Source organism: Alligator sinensis, unplaced genomic scaffold (genome assembly GCF_000455745.1).
Source record: "Alligator sinensis unplaced genomic scaffold, ASM45574v1 scaffold412_1, whole genome shotgun sequence".
NCBI lineage: Eukaryota > Metazoa > Chordata > Crocodylia > Alligatoridae > Alligator > Alligator sinensis.
This window is the reverse complement of record NW_005842474.1, coordinates 457,470-475,027: the sequence shown is the minus strand read 5'-3', so window position 1 is coordinate 475,027 and position 17,558 is coordinate 457,470. Positions and strand designations below refer to the sequence as shown.

General features: G+C 43.5%; 1 protein-coding gene across 1 annotated transcript in view; it reads right to left on the bottom strand.

Moving 5' to 3' along the window:
* The window catches only part of NWD2 (NACHT and WD repeat domain containing 2), a 93,803-nt gene that overhangs the window by 57,075 nt on the left and 19,170 nt on the right, over window positions 1-17,558 (bottom strand). Inside the window, exon 4 of the mRNA XM_025212594.1 lies at window positions 11,838-11,996. Within this exon, the coding sequence (XP_025068379.1) occupies window positions 11,838-11,996 (159 nt within the window). The remainder of the gene's footprint in view (window positions 1-11,837; window positions 11,997-17,558) is intronic.

The following is a 17,558-nucleotide window of genomic DNA, read 5'->3' as shown; positions in this document are numbered from 1 at the left end:
GAGCAGGGCCAGCAGGTGTGGGGCGGGGGGCAGTGAGGGGCACAAGCAGGGCTGGGTGGGCTGTGGAGCGGGGAGCGGCCTTTCATTTTAATCACAGATTTTTGGGGTTTTTATTAGAGAATTTGTGATTTTTTTTATCAGGGAAAACCAGGATCCCTGGTGATAACAGATTAAAGCTTTTCTGTGTTTTATAAACCACATCCTTTATATACTAGATATAGGCTGTGATTTATAAGCAAAGGCATGCCTTTCCCCATCAAGAGCACCTTCTGCTGTCTTTTAGTGTCAATTAATATGACCAAATATTGTAACCCACAGTTGCAATGAAAGCAGAAACTGATATAACATTGATACAAAACTGTCCCTTCAAATAGCCATGTACCCTATTTTCATAATTATCATTTTTAAAGAATTTTCTTCTTTTAGATCACCTGCTGCTGGTTTGTTATTACAAATCAATGTAAATCTAATGGTGCAATATATCAAAATATGCAAGTAAGGTATTATACATCGTTTGCCACATCTCCATGCCTTAATTTTTCTAACAGAACTGTTTTCTTAATTAAAAAGCCCCCCACCTTAAAAACAATGTCCATGTACAGTATTTTAATACTTTCTGCATCCAACAACTAATAGTTCACTAGAGAGAAGATGAGATTCTCTGTAGTATCTTCCCACAGAAAGGCATTTAGGATGGAAAAGAGTAACAAGTTGTGACATTTATACTAATTAAAACAGTATTTTCCATGCAAGGCCATTCTAGAGAAGTCAGAGCATATGCCATAAAAAATAAGCATTTTCAGCAGACTGTACTACCGGCTAGTGGGTCATACCATTTCTGGTTTTTGTAACTGCAATTTAGAAAAGTTAAAGAACAAAGTGGCTATTTTATAATACAAACATTCTCTTTCGAGGTCTAAACACTGCTGGATTTTTCCTGGGTTTAGTAGTATCAAGAATTTATGTTAATTGCTTTAAGACTGCATGAAACAGGTTTCTGATATCACATATATATAAGCACCACAAGATGGCGCACTAACAGAACAGCAAATGGAAAAAAATAAAATTGTCACTAAAAGAAACTATTTTAAGGATACTGAGGAAAAAATTACTTTCAATAATAGATCTAACAGTGACACCTGTAAATACTGATAGATTCCCCTAATTTACCTTTTCAAGATAGCATCTCTCCTTAAGGGGGAAAAAGATATGGTTTAATTTTAGGAAAGATACGAGTCTTTAAAAACTTTTCAATTCCATGCAACTGAGCAAAATGCTTAACAGAGCACAAGTCACTGAATAATTTGTAATAAAAGCAGAGGTTTGTGTATATTTACAGATATTAGATTGTTCCACAGGGGGGAAAAGCTTTCCTTATTGACAGAAATATTTTGACTGAGGCTTAAGCAAATCAGCTGAGCAAGGGTGACTGCACAGTACTACAGAGTAGTAGCAAGAATTTGTTACTATAAAAACAGTGCTTTCAGATTTGGAAACCATGATGGGTTGACACAATCCTGTAAAATAAGTTGCTCACTATTTTAATGAGAAAGGTCTAACTACCAATCAAATTTAACAAAATTCAGGCTGACACCTGAATGGGGTCTAGCTTCTTCTTGTCTTGTGTGTGCCATGGGTACATATGTGGAGGCCTACTCCTGGGATCATAAGTAAAGTTTTTCAGGAATGATAGTTTTGATTTGAGGAAAGGTAAGAATTATAGTATCCCAAGTACTAACATTACAATTAATATTTCTTTCTAGAAAATATCAGTTACCTCCACATACAAGAAAGTATGGCACTGATAACCAAAAAGAGGAAGTACAAAGACTAAGACTAATGTTTTTCCCTCTGCTTTGTAGAGTAGATCTTGACCTTGGATTTCTGGTCTTTTATCCATCCATACATAGGAAGCAGTACATTACTGCTGTATCCCATAACTGTTTCTAAAAGGTGTGTTTCATTCAGTGGCACAGCAGGACAGGGTCATGCTGATTGTGGTGGCTACTTTTGCAATGTCCCAAGAACAAAGGCATGCCTGGGGCTGCTACCCTGGCTACCCAACCTCATACATCATCTCTTCCAGGAAGGGAAGGTTAGAATGACAGGTATCCCTACGACCCCGAGCAAATAAGATAAGGCACTATGTATTCAGACATCTTTAGAGGGTACATTTCCTTCTAAAATCACACAGTAAAACAGTTGTTTTCAACCTTTGTAGTCTTCAGGCACCTCTTGAAAAATGTCAGGTTGTAGATTTTGCTCATTGACTTGGGTACCTTGAAACCTTTCCAAGGGTGCCATGGGGTGCCACAACATGTTGGTACTGTTAAGCATGCAAGTGTGACTCACAAGTTAAACCCAGAGATTTCAAACAGATATTCAGTGTTAAAAAAATTCTGCCCTGCTGCTGTCTTTCTGAGTTCTTTGCAACAGAAGAACTTCTCTATTATTTTTCTTTAGTCAAAAATAAGTGAGATCTAAAAGCTGGCATTTTCTGAGGGGTACTGTCCAGGGGTGCCTTGAGCTTTGAAAACCACTGCACTAGATTCACAAAACAGAAAGTAACTTGGGGTTTTGAACTGATTTAGCCCAGGGATTTGAGCCAGGGACTGCCATCTCTGAGAGGAGTGTTCTAAGCACTAGGCTGTAAAGTTACTCTTTATCTAGCTTGATGAATTTTTAATTATTTTATACAACCTAGAAGTTTCCACAAGAAAAACTGAGATTCCCATCCACCTGTATCCTGTATCAAAAAGGAACTAAATAGTGTGCCATCAGGAGGAAAGCACTGTGGTCATAGGCAAAGGGAGAAAATATTATTTGGGGGGGCTGAGTAAAACTTTAAAGATACTTCTACTGTGCTTTTTTTGCTGATCGCAATTAGTTGTGCAATTAAAAAAAATTAGTAGCAATTAATCGTGATTTTAATTGCACAGCTAAAAACTCAAAATTATGCACAGAAAAACTCAAAGTTATGCAAAATTATGCAGGTACTTTGTGTGGGGTGTGTGTGTGTCTGGGAGGCAGGGGATCTGTGAAGGTGGGGGGGGGTCTGTGGGTGTGTGTGGGGTTTGGAGCCCGGGAAGGGGGGTTTCCCATGTACCCTGGCAGGATGCAGGGTACGGTGGGTCAAGAGTGAGGGGCAGCAGCAGGGCTGGGGAGCCTGTGGCTTGAGAGCGAGGGGCAGACACACAGGCACAGATGCACACAGACAGACAGACAGACAGATGTGCACGCACGCAGACACACACTACCCAGCAGGTAAGTGTGGGGGGAGGGAGCCGTGGTGGGGATGGGGACAGGGGACAGATCAAGGCAGTCACAGTGAGGGAGGGAGTGGGACAGACGCAGGGGCAGGGGTGAATGGGGCCCTGGGACAGGTGGTGGGACACAACTGCAGCCCAGCCAGCTCATCCAGGGACACAGGGGGGCTCTTGCTGCTGTGCGCACCCCAGGGGAGCCCCGAGGGGCACGTGACCCCTGGATTTGTGCATAGGGCGGAAGCAGGCTGACACTGCAGGTTGGGCTCTGCACCCCACTGCTGTTGCCTTAAGAGCTGCGTGATGCCATGTGCCTTGCACGTGCTGGGCGGGGGCAGGGGACATGGCGTAGTCAGTGCACAGAAGGCACATGGTGTCGCACAGCTCTGGAAGCAACAGCAGCAGGGTGCAGAGCCCAGCCCGTAGTGGTAGCCCATCTCTGCCCCATGCACAAATCCAGGGGGAATGTGCCCCTGTATGAGCCAACCAGGCTGCCAGGCTGTGGCTCCATCCCATGCCCTGTCCCAGAGCCCCATTCACCCCAGCCCCTGCCCCTGCATCTGTCTCAATCCCTCCCTCACTGTGACAACCTTGATCTGTCCCCTTGCCCCTCCTTCCTTCCCCTCCACAGGCTTGCCTGCTGTGCTGGCAGCACTACACACACTGGGCTGTAACCCTGGCCAGGTGCAGGCTGCAGATGCGTGTTCCTCTGTGTTCCCCCTCCCTGCTGCAGCTGCCCGGAGCTTGTGCCTTGCAGGTGGCCCTCTGTACTGCCACCACTGCCCGCTGCCACCACTGCCTCACTTTGGGGGGCGGGGGGTGGGGAAGGGGCTAAGCCCTATTAGCCCTGGCCTTCTGCCACCTATGACTGTGGTTCAGTTTTGGGACACTTTTGAGGGCTTGGGAACATCCTTGCCAAATATTCCTGCTATAAATCTGGCAGAGAGGAAAGTTAAATCAAGGTCTCCAGTATCTCAGGTAAGATCCAATATCCTAACTATTAGGACAGCAGAAGCAGACTCAGTCCTCTTCCTACTGACTGGTTTTATGAATGGTTTCCAAGTCCCCAAAACTGCTTATGGCATACACTGCTTATGCATATTCTGCATATTCTGGTGCACAAAGTATTAGGCAGACAAGGTTATTTGGGCAAAATATTAGTTAATTTTTTTGCCCACTTTTGTGGCTACTTGAAGGATAAGGTACTCCCCAGTGCAAGTAAAGTTGACAGAATCCACGGGTGTCTCAGATAACTTCAAATAAAGTACTTGTGGAGGGGGAGGGTACTATCCTATGTGAATAAAGGTATTGGAAACTGTCCCATAGTGATTGTAAATGCTTAATACTTCTGGCAGCAATTCAAGCACTTTACATGCAAACAGCAGCTCACAGTGCAATAACTGAGCGTGTATTGATTATAGAGGAGTATATTTCAAATCTCACAAATAGCTGCAGGATAAATACTGTGCTCAGCTTGTGTGTTAGAGAATTGAAATTGTCTATACATGAAAAAAAACCCACCATGCAATTGCGTTATAAAAGACTGAACAACTTATTACTTGACATACATTCACACTGTTGGGCTCCTGTGAGGAGAGAGTAAACATTTTTTTTATTAAGGGTTAGAAAGATGTAATACCAATTTTCTGGGTAGAGAGACTATAGATTGTTACACTGAGCAAATCCAGATGTTGTCTCCAAGGAAGCCCAAGCAGAGGAACTGGTACAGTTCCCCTGTATGAATTTTTGCTGGATGCAGAGACTCCAGACACAGCTACCCTATGTGAGCTCACACCCAGACAAAGCACAGGGGACATTCATTCTCTGCATGGATCCTCCAACCTTTTCACAAGGCAGGCAACTTTCTCCCATACTGAAGTTACTACCCTAATTTCCCTGTTTGTTATCCAACACACCCATTATTTCTCTATCCCATTTCAGGTGCTGGGAGAACCCCCTCCCACACAACTCAGCCTTGCCCAGGTTATTCCAAAGTATTTTTAATCTCATCGCAAGTACATCAATTTTATAATCATAATGACATTCAGTTCAGTGGACTTACTCCTGATATGGGATTTGATCCAAAGTTCTTTGATGTTGGTAGGAGTCTTCCCTTTGTTTCATGGGCTTTATTTTAGCTTAAGCCCTGAATGAAAGCTGAGTCAAGCCACGTATGAGATTTTATTATTTGTTACTTTTTTCTTGGAATTTAAATGTTTTTCTTAGGACTTACCTTTGGGGCTGTAGGTAGACTACTTTTTGGTTGCTCGCATGTTCACATTTATATCCCTCCTCCCCCAAATAAATGTGAAAAGCTATTCTGAAATCTAGTCCGTCTCAAACAGCCAAATCCTGAAGTATGCCAAGTACCCACAACTCCTACTACTTTCGCAGACAGCTGGGCAGTTCTGAAAAAATCAAGTGATTTTATAAATCTGGTTTATAAATCAGACAGGTGCTTTAATAACAATTTAGATAAATGATGTTAGGTACCAGGCCTTGAAAATTCTGACCTGTACATTCTAAGGAATGCAAAACAAAAAGGTCAGATATTCCTGAGCCTTTACATATTCAGTATTGCACATCTATAATAAATCTTAAAGTCACTTCAAAATTGAACATAAGAATTAAAGCAGAGTCAACAAAACTGAGATAACATGATTTGGAATTGTTCTTTGCACCAACATGTGTCCAGAATTAATGATCGTTGGTTGTAATCTAAAGCAATACCAAGAAAAGAACACTGCAGAAGTCTGTTCTTGGCATGACTAAAGCATGCGTTATTTTGTAGGAATGAGAGCGTCAGCAGATGTAAAAGCCAACCCACTCCTTAACTTCACTATATTTCTTAGATGACTGCAGGATGGATTGCAAATGTGTCAAATATTTTAGATCAATAAAATACTTTTAAAATTTTATTATTTTACTAAACTCATTATCATGAGATTTGGTCTGTTCTTTCTTTTATTAATGTTCAAATTAACTAGTGTCAATAATTTCACAGCGCCAAGATAAATTACAAGGTCTGTTGTACAAGGCCATGGGGAACATGTTTCCATAACTTATTGAGGCAACTGATTTTAATAATAAAAACCACACAGTTTGCTCCCATCACTGCAGATGGGTAGGCCCAGATCCACAGACGTTGGTAGGTGCCTAACTCCTGCTGACTGATGTGCTATTAAAATTATTAGCATTAGCTGTATTAATTTTGCTTCATAAATCAATCCTGGCAGTTCATTATCACTGATCTTCTCCGAACTGCCTTAAATCTGCCAGTTTTTTCCTGGTACGAGTGTGTCTAGAATGAAACCTAGTGTTCCAAACACTGTCTTGTTACAGCCATAGAGACTGATCACAAGCCAAAAGGAACATTATCCCTGATGATGACACTGCTTCTGTTTCCATTGCATTTTCCCACTTTGTTCTCGCACACAATTAATTCAGTTTTGAAACACCCTATATTTACAAATGAACAGAACTGCCATGGGGGTTCATGGCTCACCAATATGCCAATATATTTATGACAGACCTTGAAGTCTGCCTTCTCCTCAGCTGCCCTCTCATCCCCTGGTATACCTAATGATGCTGATGACCACTTTGTCATATGGACACATGGGAAGAAATCTCTCGAGAAATTCCACCAGGTCTTTAACAACTTCCACTCTTCTAGCAGACCGACTCTGGAACAATCCACCCAGCAAATTCATTTCCTAGAAACCACAGTGAAGGTTTGCAAAGTCACATCACTACTGCAATCTATCAGAAACCAACTGACTGCTACAGGTGCCTCCACACTACCAGCTCTGATCCTAAGCACACAGCTAGATCTATCATTTACAGACAAGCTCTCCTTCACAACTGTATCTCCCTTGATCCCTCAATTCAATACAGCTGGATTCAGATTTTACTACAGACTGCTAGAATACCACGCCTGTGACAAGGACAACTGAATCCCTTCTGCTGCCACCTATAGTTGCTACCTTGAACCCATCATTAATGACATCCAACCGCTCCTGGGAAAGTAATGAAATAAGGCAGCCTTGGGGGACAAGCCTGTCATGTCCTACAGGCAGCCCCCAACCTCAAACGATGTCTCTCCAGCAACAGACTAACTCCTATTCTCATCAAGGCGCCAGATGCCGCTGTGCCCTCACATCAACAGACAGATTTCAAATAGGAATCCATAGTGTTAAAAACATTCTGCCTTATTGCTGTCTTTCTGAGTTCTCTGCAGCAGAAGAATTGCCCTATTATTTTTCTGTAGTCAAAAAGAAGTGAGAACTAAGATCTGGTATTTTCCAAGGAGTGCCTTGCATCTGTCCAGGGTGCCTTGAGTCTCAAAAGGCCGAGAACCGTTGGGCTAGATTCACAAAACAGTAAGTAGCTCAGAACTTTCAAGAACTGGCCATTTATTCTACCCATATACATATGTCTTTGTGATCCCAAATTGATTTATTTCTTTGCACAAATACCTGTGATAACCATTACATCATTATACACATGCAAAATGTACAATAAAATCCTGGTGTTCAATTAAGATACTGATTTATTTAATTTCTTTGCTCCATTTCTTGCTATGAATAAAGTAATTTAAATGCATTTTCACATTTTAAGAGAGAGACCTACAATCTTCAGTACTGGGAAAACTAAATCATAAGCAAAGAATATGGGCTTTTTAAGGATTCTCTTTGGACAATGTGAAAGAACACCTACAGGACTTCTAATCTTTGTGTTTTTATAAGTAAAGTTTGTTTCCTATATCCTTGTCTGAAACTACAGTGAATAGATCAGACAAGGAGCAATATAAACTTAAATCAAATGCTTTGACAGGCTGAAACGCTGCTTTTAAATTTTAGAGGTTAAAGAATGAATGAACAGCATTATTAGTATTCTTCCTTCAATGTTCCTCCTTCCTTCTTCCATAATAATTCAATATTATGCTTTCTACTGAATTTTGAAATGAAAAGCTTTTAGAGTTTGATATATGATTGGAAAATGGTAGGCAATGAGCTGCAATGCAATTCTACTTGAGAACGTTGGCAGAACTAAATGCCAAGTCCAATTTTAAATATGTATAGCAACAGGTTGCAAACTAACTCCATATTTAGGTCAGGAAAGAATTTACCCCATGGTCAGATTAGCATGGACTGTGGGCAGTTTTGCCTTCCTCTGTAACAGGGGATGTAGCCTTCTATATATATGTCAATATATCCCTTGAGTATATATTGACAACGTTTCATAGAAGCAGGATGTTTGCTACCGTAGTTCTCTTGTTTACCTGAGGCAGATTAGGATGTTAGGTTTGTGTTGTGTCAGGGTTGATGGTAGTCTTATGATTTGAATAGGATGGTTTGGATATGGATGATCCTGCCTCAGGCAGCGGTTGGACTTACTTCTCTACGACTTTATGACATTAGTGTTCCCACTTTCAGTTAGAATTTTATAATTTCATAAAATGATTAATTTTGAACTTTTAACTAAAAAAATAATCTAACTAAAGATCCATTGAAATCTGGCCTTTCTAGCCAAAATAACTAATAGCTCATTAGTAATTTTTTCATGGATTTCAACAATTCAAGTGTCCTTACATGTTTATTATGGAAAATAGTCCACAAAAATTATATCAATATCTTCCAGCAGATGGTTATTTTGAGTGTGAGATTCTAGTTCGAAGAAAAGGACATCATGCCAAGTCATTAATAGATATAAGATTTATTTGCAAATAAAACTTTTCCTGAATGTGCAGGCTATCAGAAATTTGACTAAAACACTATTTGTATCAATATAGCTCAATATGTATGATTTATGTATGTATGATTTATAGTGCCTATATATTTGAGGAGTTAGTGCATAATGACAATGTTAATGCACTAAAAGCCATATATTTGCATTCTGAAGGAACTGATATTATTTTTCAAGGATTTTCAAAAAGGAAAAACAACTTTGCATTTCATTATGCCTACTTTTCATGGGCATGTGATTCCAACTGTCTACAATACTTTATATTTTCCCAAACTTTACAATTCGTCATCTTCAGCAGAAAAGTCCCAAAGTATTGCACAACATTTAAGCATCTTACACTTGCATAATGTTCCCTTCCAGTCAGATCCCCTGCTCCTCAGCAGATGGCCAGTAAAAGAGTACTTTTACTCTTCTGGGCTTTTGTCTCTGAAACTTTCAAGGATGGGCTGCTTTTTCAGGCTACCAGGCTTACAGGAATGTTTGTATAACTTTGTGTGATCTTGTGTACACTTGGCGCCACATATAATTCTACTACAATGGTAATATCAGTTAGTGGGGACAGATAGCCTCAGTGGAGAATATGCAATGCTGTTTATATGAGATTTTGTTTTTATTAATCTAAAGTTATTTTACAGCTTTCATTTGTGCTACCTGGTTACTATTAATAATGCCAAAAGGACTGCAGTTGATGCTGACTTTATAATTGATGTTAAAATTATTTTTTGTCAACCACATGGGAAGCAGGTTTCATGTGGGAAAAAAAATTTAGATTCAGCAACACACATACTAGTAACTATTTAGCTGTTAAACATCCTCCCCCCTTTCAACAAACAAAGAACAAACAAAAAAAAATGCACAAGGTAAAAGAGTATGAACATGTCTTGGACAAAAGCCTAGTTCTGCAGAGTCTAATTTTACTGCTGACCTCTAGAGAACTATGGTGTGCAGAAATATTCCTTGGAACAGAATAAATCAGGGGTGTCAAACTCGCCCCGGACTCTGGCCCAGATCCCAATCATGGAGCTCCTTGCAGGCCGAATCCAGGATGGGGAGGCTGCAGTGGGGCCAGTGATGGTGGATCTGGTCCAGGGCACAGGGTGGTGGTAGCAAAAGGCCATGTGGCTCCAAAGCAGGTGGAGCTGTATCAGCAAACTTCTTGCTTGCCCTCCCACTGCTAAGGGCCATGTTCCCTAAGGCCCAGGGGCCTGGAATTGTGGCAGGCCAGGTCCCTCCCCACAAGCTATGCCCCAAACTTCCTTAGCCCACTGCTAGCCTCGTAGGTCAGGTGGAGTGGCTCCATAGGCCAGCATTTCCCAACCTTTGCCATTCCACGGCACATTTACATGAATAAAAAAAATCACAGCACGCCTGATGCAGAGCACAGGGGGGAGAGTGGGGGCGGGGAGGGGTGGTGCACAGCCAGACACAGAGAGGAGGGGGGTGGCGTGTGGCCAGATGCAGAACGGGGGTCAGGGGGTGGTGCACAGCTGGACACGGATGGCAGGGGGAGGTGGTGCAGCGCTTGAATCACTGGCTGGAGCCATGCCCCCTGCCTGCTGCTGCTGTGGAAGAACAGGCAGACACACATATAGGTTTGTGGCTCCCCAAAATTGCACGGCACACTTCTTCATGCCTGATGGAAATGCAGCCATAGGCCATATGTTTGACCCCATGAGCTTAAATTAATTCACTTTTCATGGTTTCTTGGAAAATTACTGTTGAAATCAGCATGTTCCAGATGAATTGACTGACAGAAAAAAAACTTGTCTTGTTTTACAATTCTGTAATTGACAAGTTTTGTACTGATACTGGAAAAATCATATTTAGATTGCTGTAGATAAGACTACAAAGGACTGTGACCATTTTATAGCTTCATAGTTTGGAAATACACTGTTGAACATGTCAAACCTGACCTTTTTACTTCAAATGGTTGGAAAGGACAAATCATGTAACAAGAGCATGTTTTGTGAGCAACTCTGCATTTACTGTGGCCAACTTGTACTACTAGCAGAGAAGGGAAATTTTGTCTTCTCCTTTCCGATGCCGCAGTCTGTATGTTGAAAGCAGCACAAGCATTGCAAGTGTTTTAACCACAGCGATGGCACTTCACCTGCTCAGTACGTGACTTCAGTCGGGTTGTTTACAAATTAAACTTGAGATTCCAAGCATCAACTCTATAATTTCAGATGTGAAAAAAGTATTTGTAAAGGTGCCACTGAGGTGCAAAGAAGTTTTGCCTGACATGCCCCTGCTACCAGAGCCCATGCTGACATACTGGGGAACTTGGCTAACTGTAACCTTATTTGCAGAAGATTTTACCATCAGCAATTTTGATACCAAAAAGGCAGCTTCCATCAGGGCTGAACAAATGGCTTTCAGCAGCCCAACAGTCAGGAGGGATTTTTCGGTGTTAGAGGCAAGCTTTTCTACTCTACCACAAGCAATGAAGAAACATGGAGACGTAGGGTTTCTCGTTACAGGACTCCCCTGACCAAACCAAGGAGGTAGGAAAAAACCCATTTTGTTCCCCATAACATAGGCTGAGTGAGAGACTTTTGAAGAGGAACCTTAGATCAGAAGCACTGTTAGCTGTGAAGTGTTCTTTGGACAGTACAGGTCTGGAATGACCAGAGCAAGTACCAGCTGTGCTGGTTTGTGTTTTCAAATTTTGCCTTGTAGCGTATGTGGACATTGGGAAATCTCTCTCAGTGTACAAACTCATCCTGACTGAAAAGCATCATAAATCACTGTTGGGAAATTTAAGACAATTGTTAAACACTGCAATGCAATGATCATATTTTCTTATAAGCTCCCAAATAAGACACACACCTTGTTTTGGGAAGACAGCATACAGAGTAGGGGAGGGAAGGGTGGTGGCGGCTGCATACGGAGTGCTGGCAGTGCAAGGTGGTGGGTGGCAGTGGCAGACACCATGTGTGAGCTATCCTCTGCCCTCTGCTCCCCCTCCCCCGCGTCCAGCCATAAATTCTGATTAATAGAATTTCCAGTTATTTAAATGCCATATAACAAAGATTTTACTGTACAATGAATTTTAAAATGTGTAAAGCGTATACTATTATTATTTTAAGGACATATTCCCACTGACTTTTAGAGCATAAATGTAACCCCACCAAAAATGGCGCTTTACTTTAAACTCAGGGCATTCATATACCGAACCCACCACATGCCCAGAAGAGGCAGCATGTTAGTTGGACACAGCTCGCCCAATGTCTGTATAGATTGGGTCCATTTATGGATCTTTTTTGGCACTTTTATTGCATAGCTGACTGAATCAGCTATGAGATAAAAGTGTCAAAAAGGCCTGCTGAAGCACTCATGTACTTGTCCAGTCACCACCCATTATACCGTGACCACAGGTTTTAAAAGACACTGTTAATAATATTCCATTGTGATATCAGTATAGCCTTTTCTAGTGTCTATATTGCCAACTCACAATTTTATCATCAATCTTGTGGTATTTAGTGTATTTTCTTAAAGCCCTAGCTCCTGGGGTAGGCTTATATTAGCTTACATAAAAGTTTATAGCCTTCATGAACAGGAAGAAGATATTGAAAAACACGTACCCTAAGAGCTCAAAAAAGCTGAAAGAAAACAAAAACCCCACATTTTTATAATTTTTATATTAACTTGCTGTTTAGATGTAAGATCCTTTTTTAACCTTAGGGGTTGGCAGTACTGTAGTGTTTTAAGTAGAAGTGAACTGATACATCGGTCCAATATCAGATCGGTACTGATATGAAGAAAATTGTCTATATTGGATATCGGCTGATGAGGCTGATAATCTGGCTGATAAATGCCCGTGCTGCGCGCAGCCATAACGCGGCATGGAGCAGAGCTGGCAGCATGGATAGTTGCCTCCAGCTGGTAAATTGGAAGGGGAGGGGGGAGGGATGCCTCCAGATCTGCGCGGCATGGGGCAGGCTGCTCCTGCAGGATGAACCCAGAGCTGGCACTGAGCAGGGCTTTTCTTGCCAGGGGCTGGGCTCGGAGCAGGCTTTGGCAGTGATGGGAGGAGGCTGCAGCCACCCCAGATTTCACCACCGGCCCCCCCTCCCACCCGTAGTGCCCCCAACCACTGCAGCTCTGGCTGAACACCCTGCCTCCACCCAAGTGCCGGGAAAAGCCATGGCCGTGCCAGGTGGTGGCGCAGGGCTGGGAGCAGAGCTGTGGTGAAATCTGGGGTGGCTGCAGCCTCCTCCCATCACTGCCAAAGCCTGCTCCGAGCCCAGCCCCTGGCAAGAAAAGCCCTGTGCAGTGCCTGCTCTGATTTCATCCTTCAGCTGCAGCCTCCCCCATGCCACACAGATCTGGGGGCATGCCCCCACCCTCCTGGGGTGCAAGCAGTGGCGGGGGGGCAGCCTGGGGTGCAAGCAGTGGCGGGAGCCCCCCCCATCCCACGAGCTGCACCTCTGTCCTGTGGCCCCCCTGACCTGGGCAGCATCTTCCCCGCCCCCTCCCTCATCACAGGGGGCATTGATCTGCACCCCCACATGCCTTCCCCTTCCACCACACTGGACTTACCACCTGGAGGAAGCTGTATCAGATATCAGATCGGTATTGGCCAATATGCCTCCTTAAATATTGGCTACTGGTATCAGCCCCCAAAATCTCTATTAGTTCATCCCTAGTTTTAAGGTATGGTAAAATTACTTGATCCATAAAAACTATGAGCCTTTAAAAATATAGGGCCTGATTCTTTGCTGCTTTGTTTATTGTGTAGTCAAGTGAGTGCAGTTGGTGCAGTTATTGGATCAAAACTGACTTTTCACTGCTGTATTCTGTTGCATCTTTTGTCTGAATATACAGTACCAGGACCATGGAGCAACACTAAAAGTATGTTTTGCCTCAGGTACCATATATCTAGTTCAGCACTTAAGTACAGGAAACCCTCGCTATATGTGGGTTCAGCATTCATGGTTTCAAATATCTGCGAATGCCGAACCTGTATCTTAAATATACTTATAGAAGCTCCTCAGGAGCTCCGTGCTTGCTGCCGCTGGGCTCTCACCACTACCGCCAGGCTCCCACCACCATCAGAGCAGCCATACCCCCCACCCAACCGGTGGGGGCACTGCATTCATGAATGCAGATGGCGTTCATGACGCAGTGCCTTATTCACGGATTTCGCAATTTGCGGGGATCACGAGAACATATCTCCCACGAATGGTGAGGGTCTCCTGTAGTTCACAAATTCAACCATTAGAGCCATGTGCAAAGATCAAAGGAAAATATCTTTTTTTCTAAAACGTGAATTTTTTTCATTGAAAAACCCTGTCAGCACATACTCTAATATGACAACATACTGTGTGTATTAATATATTTTCAGAGCAAAGGCTAAGTTTAAAAAAAAAAATCACAGGCCACAGGAACCCTTTCCATCCAGCACAAGAAAACATCCTCTGGAACTTAAATTCATATGGTACCACTCGGTAGGATTCTAGGTAAGAGAGTTCCTCTGCATTTATGAAGAGAGCACAATGAAAACAGGATTACTTTAATATCCTTTTCGGGTTCACTTCCTCTTTTTTATCACTCAGATCAGATATTCTGTGCTTCAACAAATGTTTAGATCTCATAAGTTGGCATTTTTTTTCTTAGTCTGATATCACAAGACAGGCACACAATACCACAAAGAAGCACTTGTGAAAAATAAAGCTAAAGATGCTAGTTAATTCAGTTTAACAAAATGTAAGTTTGCAAAAGAAAAAAAAAAGATTGAAAAATAAAAAGTGGATCCCATCCTATGGGGACCACAGATAGTTCTGCAAGAGAAAAGTTCAGTGCAAATAAACTTGGGGGATGACTTTAACAAAGCTATTTTATATACATAGTGCAATTATGTTTTAAAAAAGATTCTTAGTACTGGAAAAACATGTTGCGACTGGGCCATACAGATGTTCCCGCTCTCTTGCTGGAGCTAGAGATGCCTCAAAAATGAGCTCTGAAGCCAGCGGGGATATAAGTTTACTCCTTAGGTTGCCCCTATGGGAGCCCAATTATTGATATGCTGACCACCCTTCTGCCAGGGAAGGGGGAAGGCTAAAGGACTCCCTCTGATGGGTCAAGCTCCTGTTCCTGGCCCATGTGGAGCTCTGGGGCAAATCTAGTTTCTACAGGAAACCCAGGATGGATAGAGCCATGGGGGAAATGTCCTTGTCCCTTGGACAGCTCCAGGGTAACCCCAGTTTGTGCATGTGGCAGGAGGCAGCTACCATGGGTCACTCCTTCCTGTGGCTTCCCAAGATGGGTCAAGCCGCACTACCTCTGCCCCAATCCTACACACATATCAAGGTGACTCCAGTCTACACAAACTGTGAGAGGCAGAAGCAGCATGGCTTGACCTGTCTGGGCATCTCCAGGATGGGTTGAGCTATAGAGGATGGGTCCTGCCAGTCAGTTGGGAGAGAGATTTCCCTGCAGCTGGATCTGTGCTGGGAATATCCAGAGATAGGTTAAACCATACTGCCCTTGCTTCCTAATCTTTGCATTGCCCTGGCCTATGATAGGGAGTTGGGGACAGTGGTGGACAGCAGGAACAGTGTGGGTACTCTTCAAGTGGCATCAGGGTCTCCCTAAAGCTTCCTGACTGTTCACTGCTGGGCTATTGGGAGCCAGAGGTCTCCATCCTTCTCCCCTTCTGGGCCAGGGAGTGCAGAGGACTGTGGGATTATTGGGGTTCCTCAGGACCTCAAGAAAAGCATACAGCTGTTCAAACCAGTGAGAGAACACTGCTTGGGAGTAAAGGCTTCCTATTTGATGTAATCTCATTTTTTCATGGAAGAACTGGTTTTCTTGTATTTTTCAAGCTTCTACCTGTTCTGTGGAGAGTGGGAGAGAAAGAGAACCTCCATGCATAATGCTGTCAATCTAGCACTTTGCCAGTGACAAAGATCCAAGTTCACTTAAAAAAAATAAATGTTACAAATCTCAGCTTTTGGAGCCTGCCGGTCAAACTTAACAACAATGTTTTGTCTCAGTAAAATACAGGATTTGATCAGTCAGCAACTGCAGCATGAGGTAATGTGAACACTTGTTCCAGTCTGACAATTATATCACAAGTGATTACTTAAAGGTTGTCAGGGGAGGTAAAAGTGCTGGGGTAACTGGCAGGGTGAATCAGAGACCTGGCTGGTGATCTGTATTGGAGAGGTGAATGAAAGGAATCTGGGAGATTTGTGGAAGCTGTTATTGCACCAAATTCTATTGGAAGAGGTGTTGATAGGTCACAGGTAAGCAGTGCAATGAGAACTGGGAATAAGAGATACTCTTTTGTGGCCATGAAGGCTGTCCTTAGAGAGATGCCTAAATCTATCACACAACTTGATTTGACTCGGGTCCAGTTTATTTTTTACCAATTTCCACTCCTGGCTATATGGAGCAGGGGCAGAGGCCACTTATCAGCATCACACCCCCACTCCTTGGTGCCCAGCTAAAAGCTGGAGATTTTACCCTCTTACAAGTGTTACTGAATTAGCAATAGCTTTTGGCTAAGCAGCAAGGGGAGGGGGAGCAATGCTGACAAGTAGACCCTGCCCCAGCTCCATGCAGCCAGTGTTCAGACATGGTGAGTCCATGCTGAGGCAGGTAAGACCCTGGAAAAATCTTTTTTCCTTCCTTCTGTTTTCCCAAAGTATGCATCTTATTCAGGGAGCAGGGTAAGGCATATGGTATTTCTAAATGTGTTGTTCATAAAACGGTCAGAAATATTAGCTGATGAAAGTAAGTTTCATTGGGCTGTAACAGAGGGTTATTATTAAATTGTCCACCTATGCTAACCACGTGTCTAGGATCATTGTCATAAGGATGATCCTGCTTTGAGCACATGGTTGGACTAGACTACCTCTTGGGCTAGGGACAGACATTCAAAAAGCCCAAGCCTGAATTGATTCAATCTTTGCAAGTTAGTCTAACCTGCAGAGAGTGACCCAGTTTCCAAGTGGGTAGTTATTCCCTTTTATTCTGAAAATGCAGGCACATGTCTGCAGTCACTCAGGCCAGAAGCCTGGGGGCACTAGAGCAGCCCTTCCACAAGAAAGCTGAGCTGGGGGGGGCTTGGCCCAGCCCCCGCAGGCCTGAATAAGACTGAGGTGTGGTTTAAACTCCAATCTTCCCCTGCAGGGTTCAGAGGGTGGGGGGGAAGAGGGAGTACCTTCTGTGGGGGGGAGGAGGAGGAGGAGGAGGGGAGAGCTCTACCTGCCCCAGTGGGGAATCCCAGCACACACCGCTGCCTGGCCCTGGAGGGAAACTCTTCCCCCTCCTCCCTCTTCCCCATTGCCATGGGACTGGGAGGGGGGCTCAGTTCGGTGCTGGGGAGGCTCTTCCCCCTCCTCCCCCCCTGCTGTTGTGGGGTGGGGAGGGGGGTTCTGTGAGGCTGCCTGGCCCTAGAGGAGGATTCTTCCCTGCACTCCTCCCCACACTGTGGGGCAGGGGCTCTGTTCAGTGCTGGGGGGGACTCTTCCCCCTCCTTCCTCCCCCTGACCCCCACCCCCATGGGGTGGGTTCTGCGTGAGGCTGCTCAGCCCCAGAGGG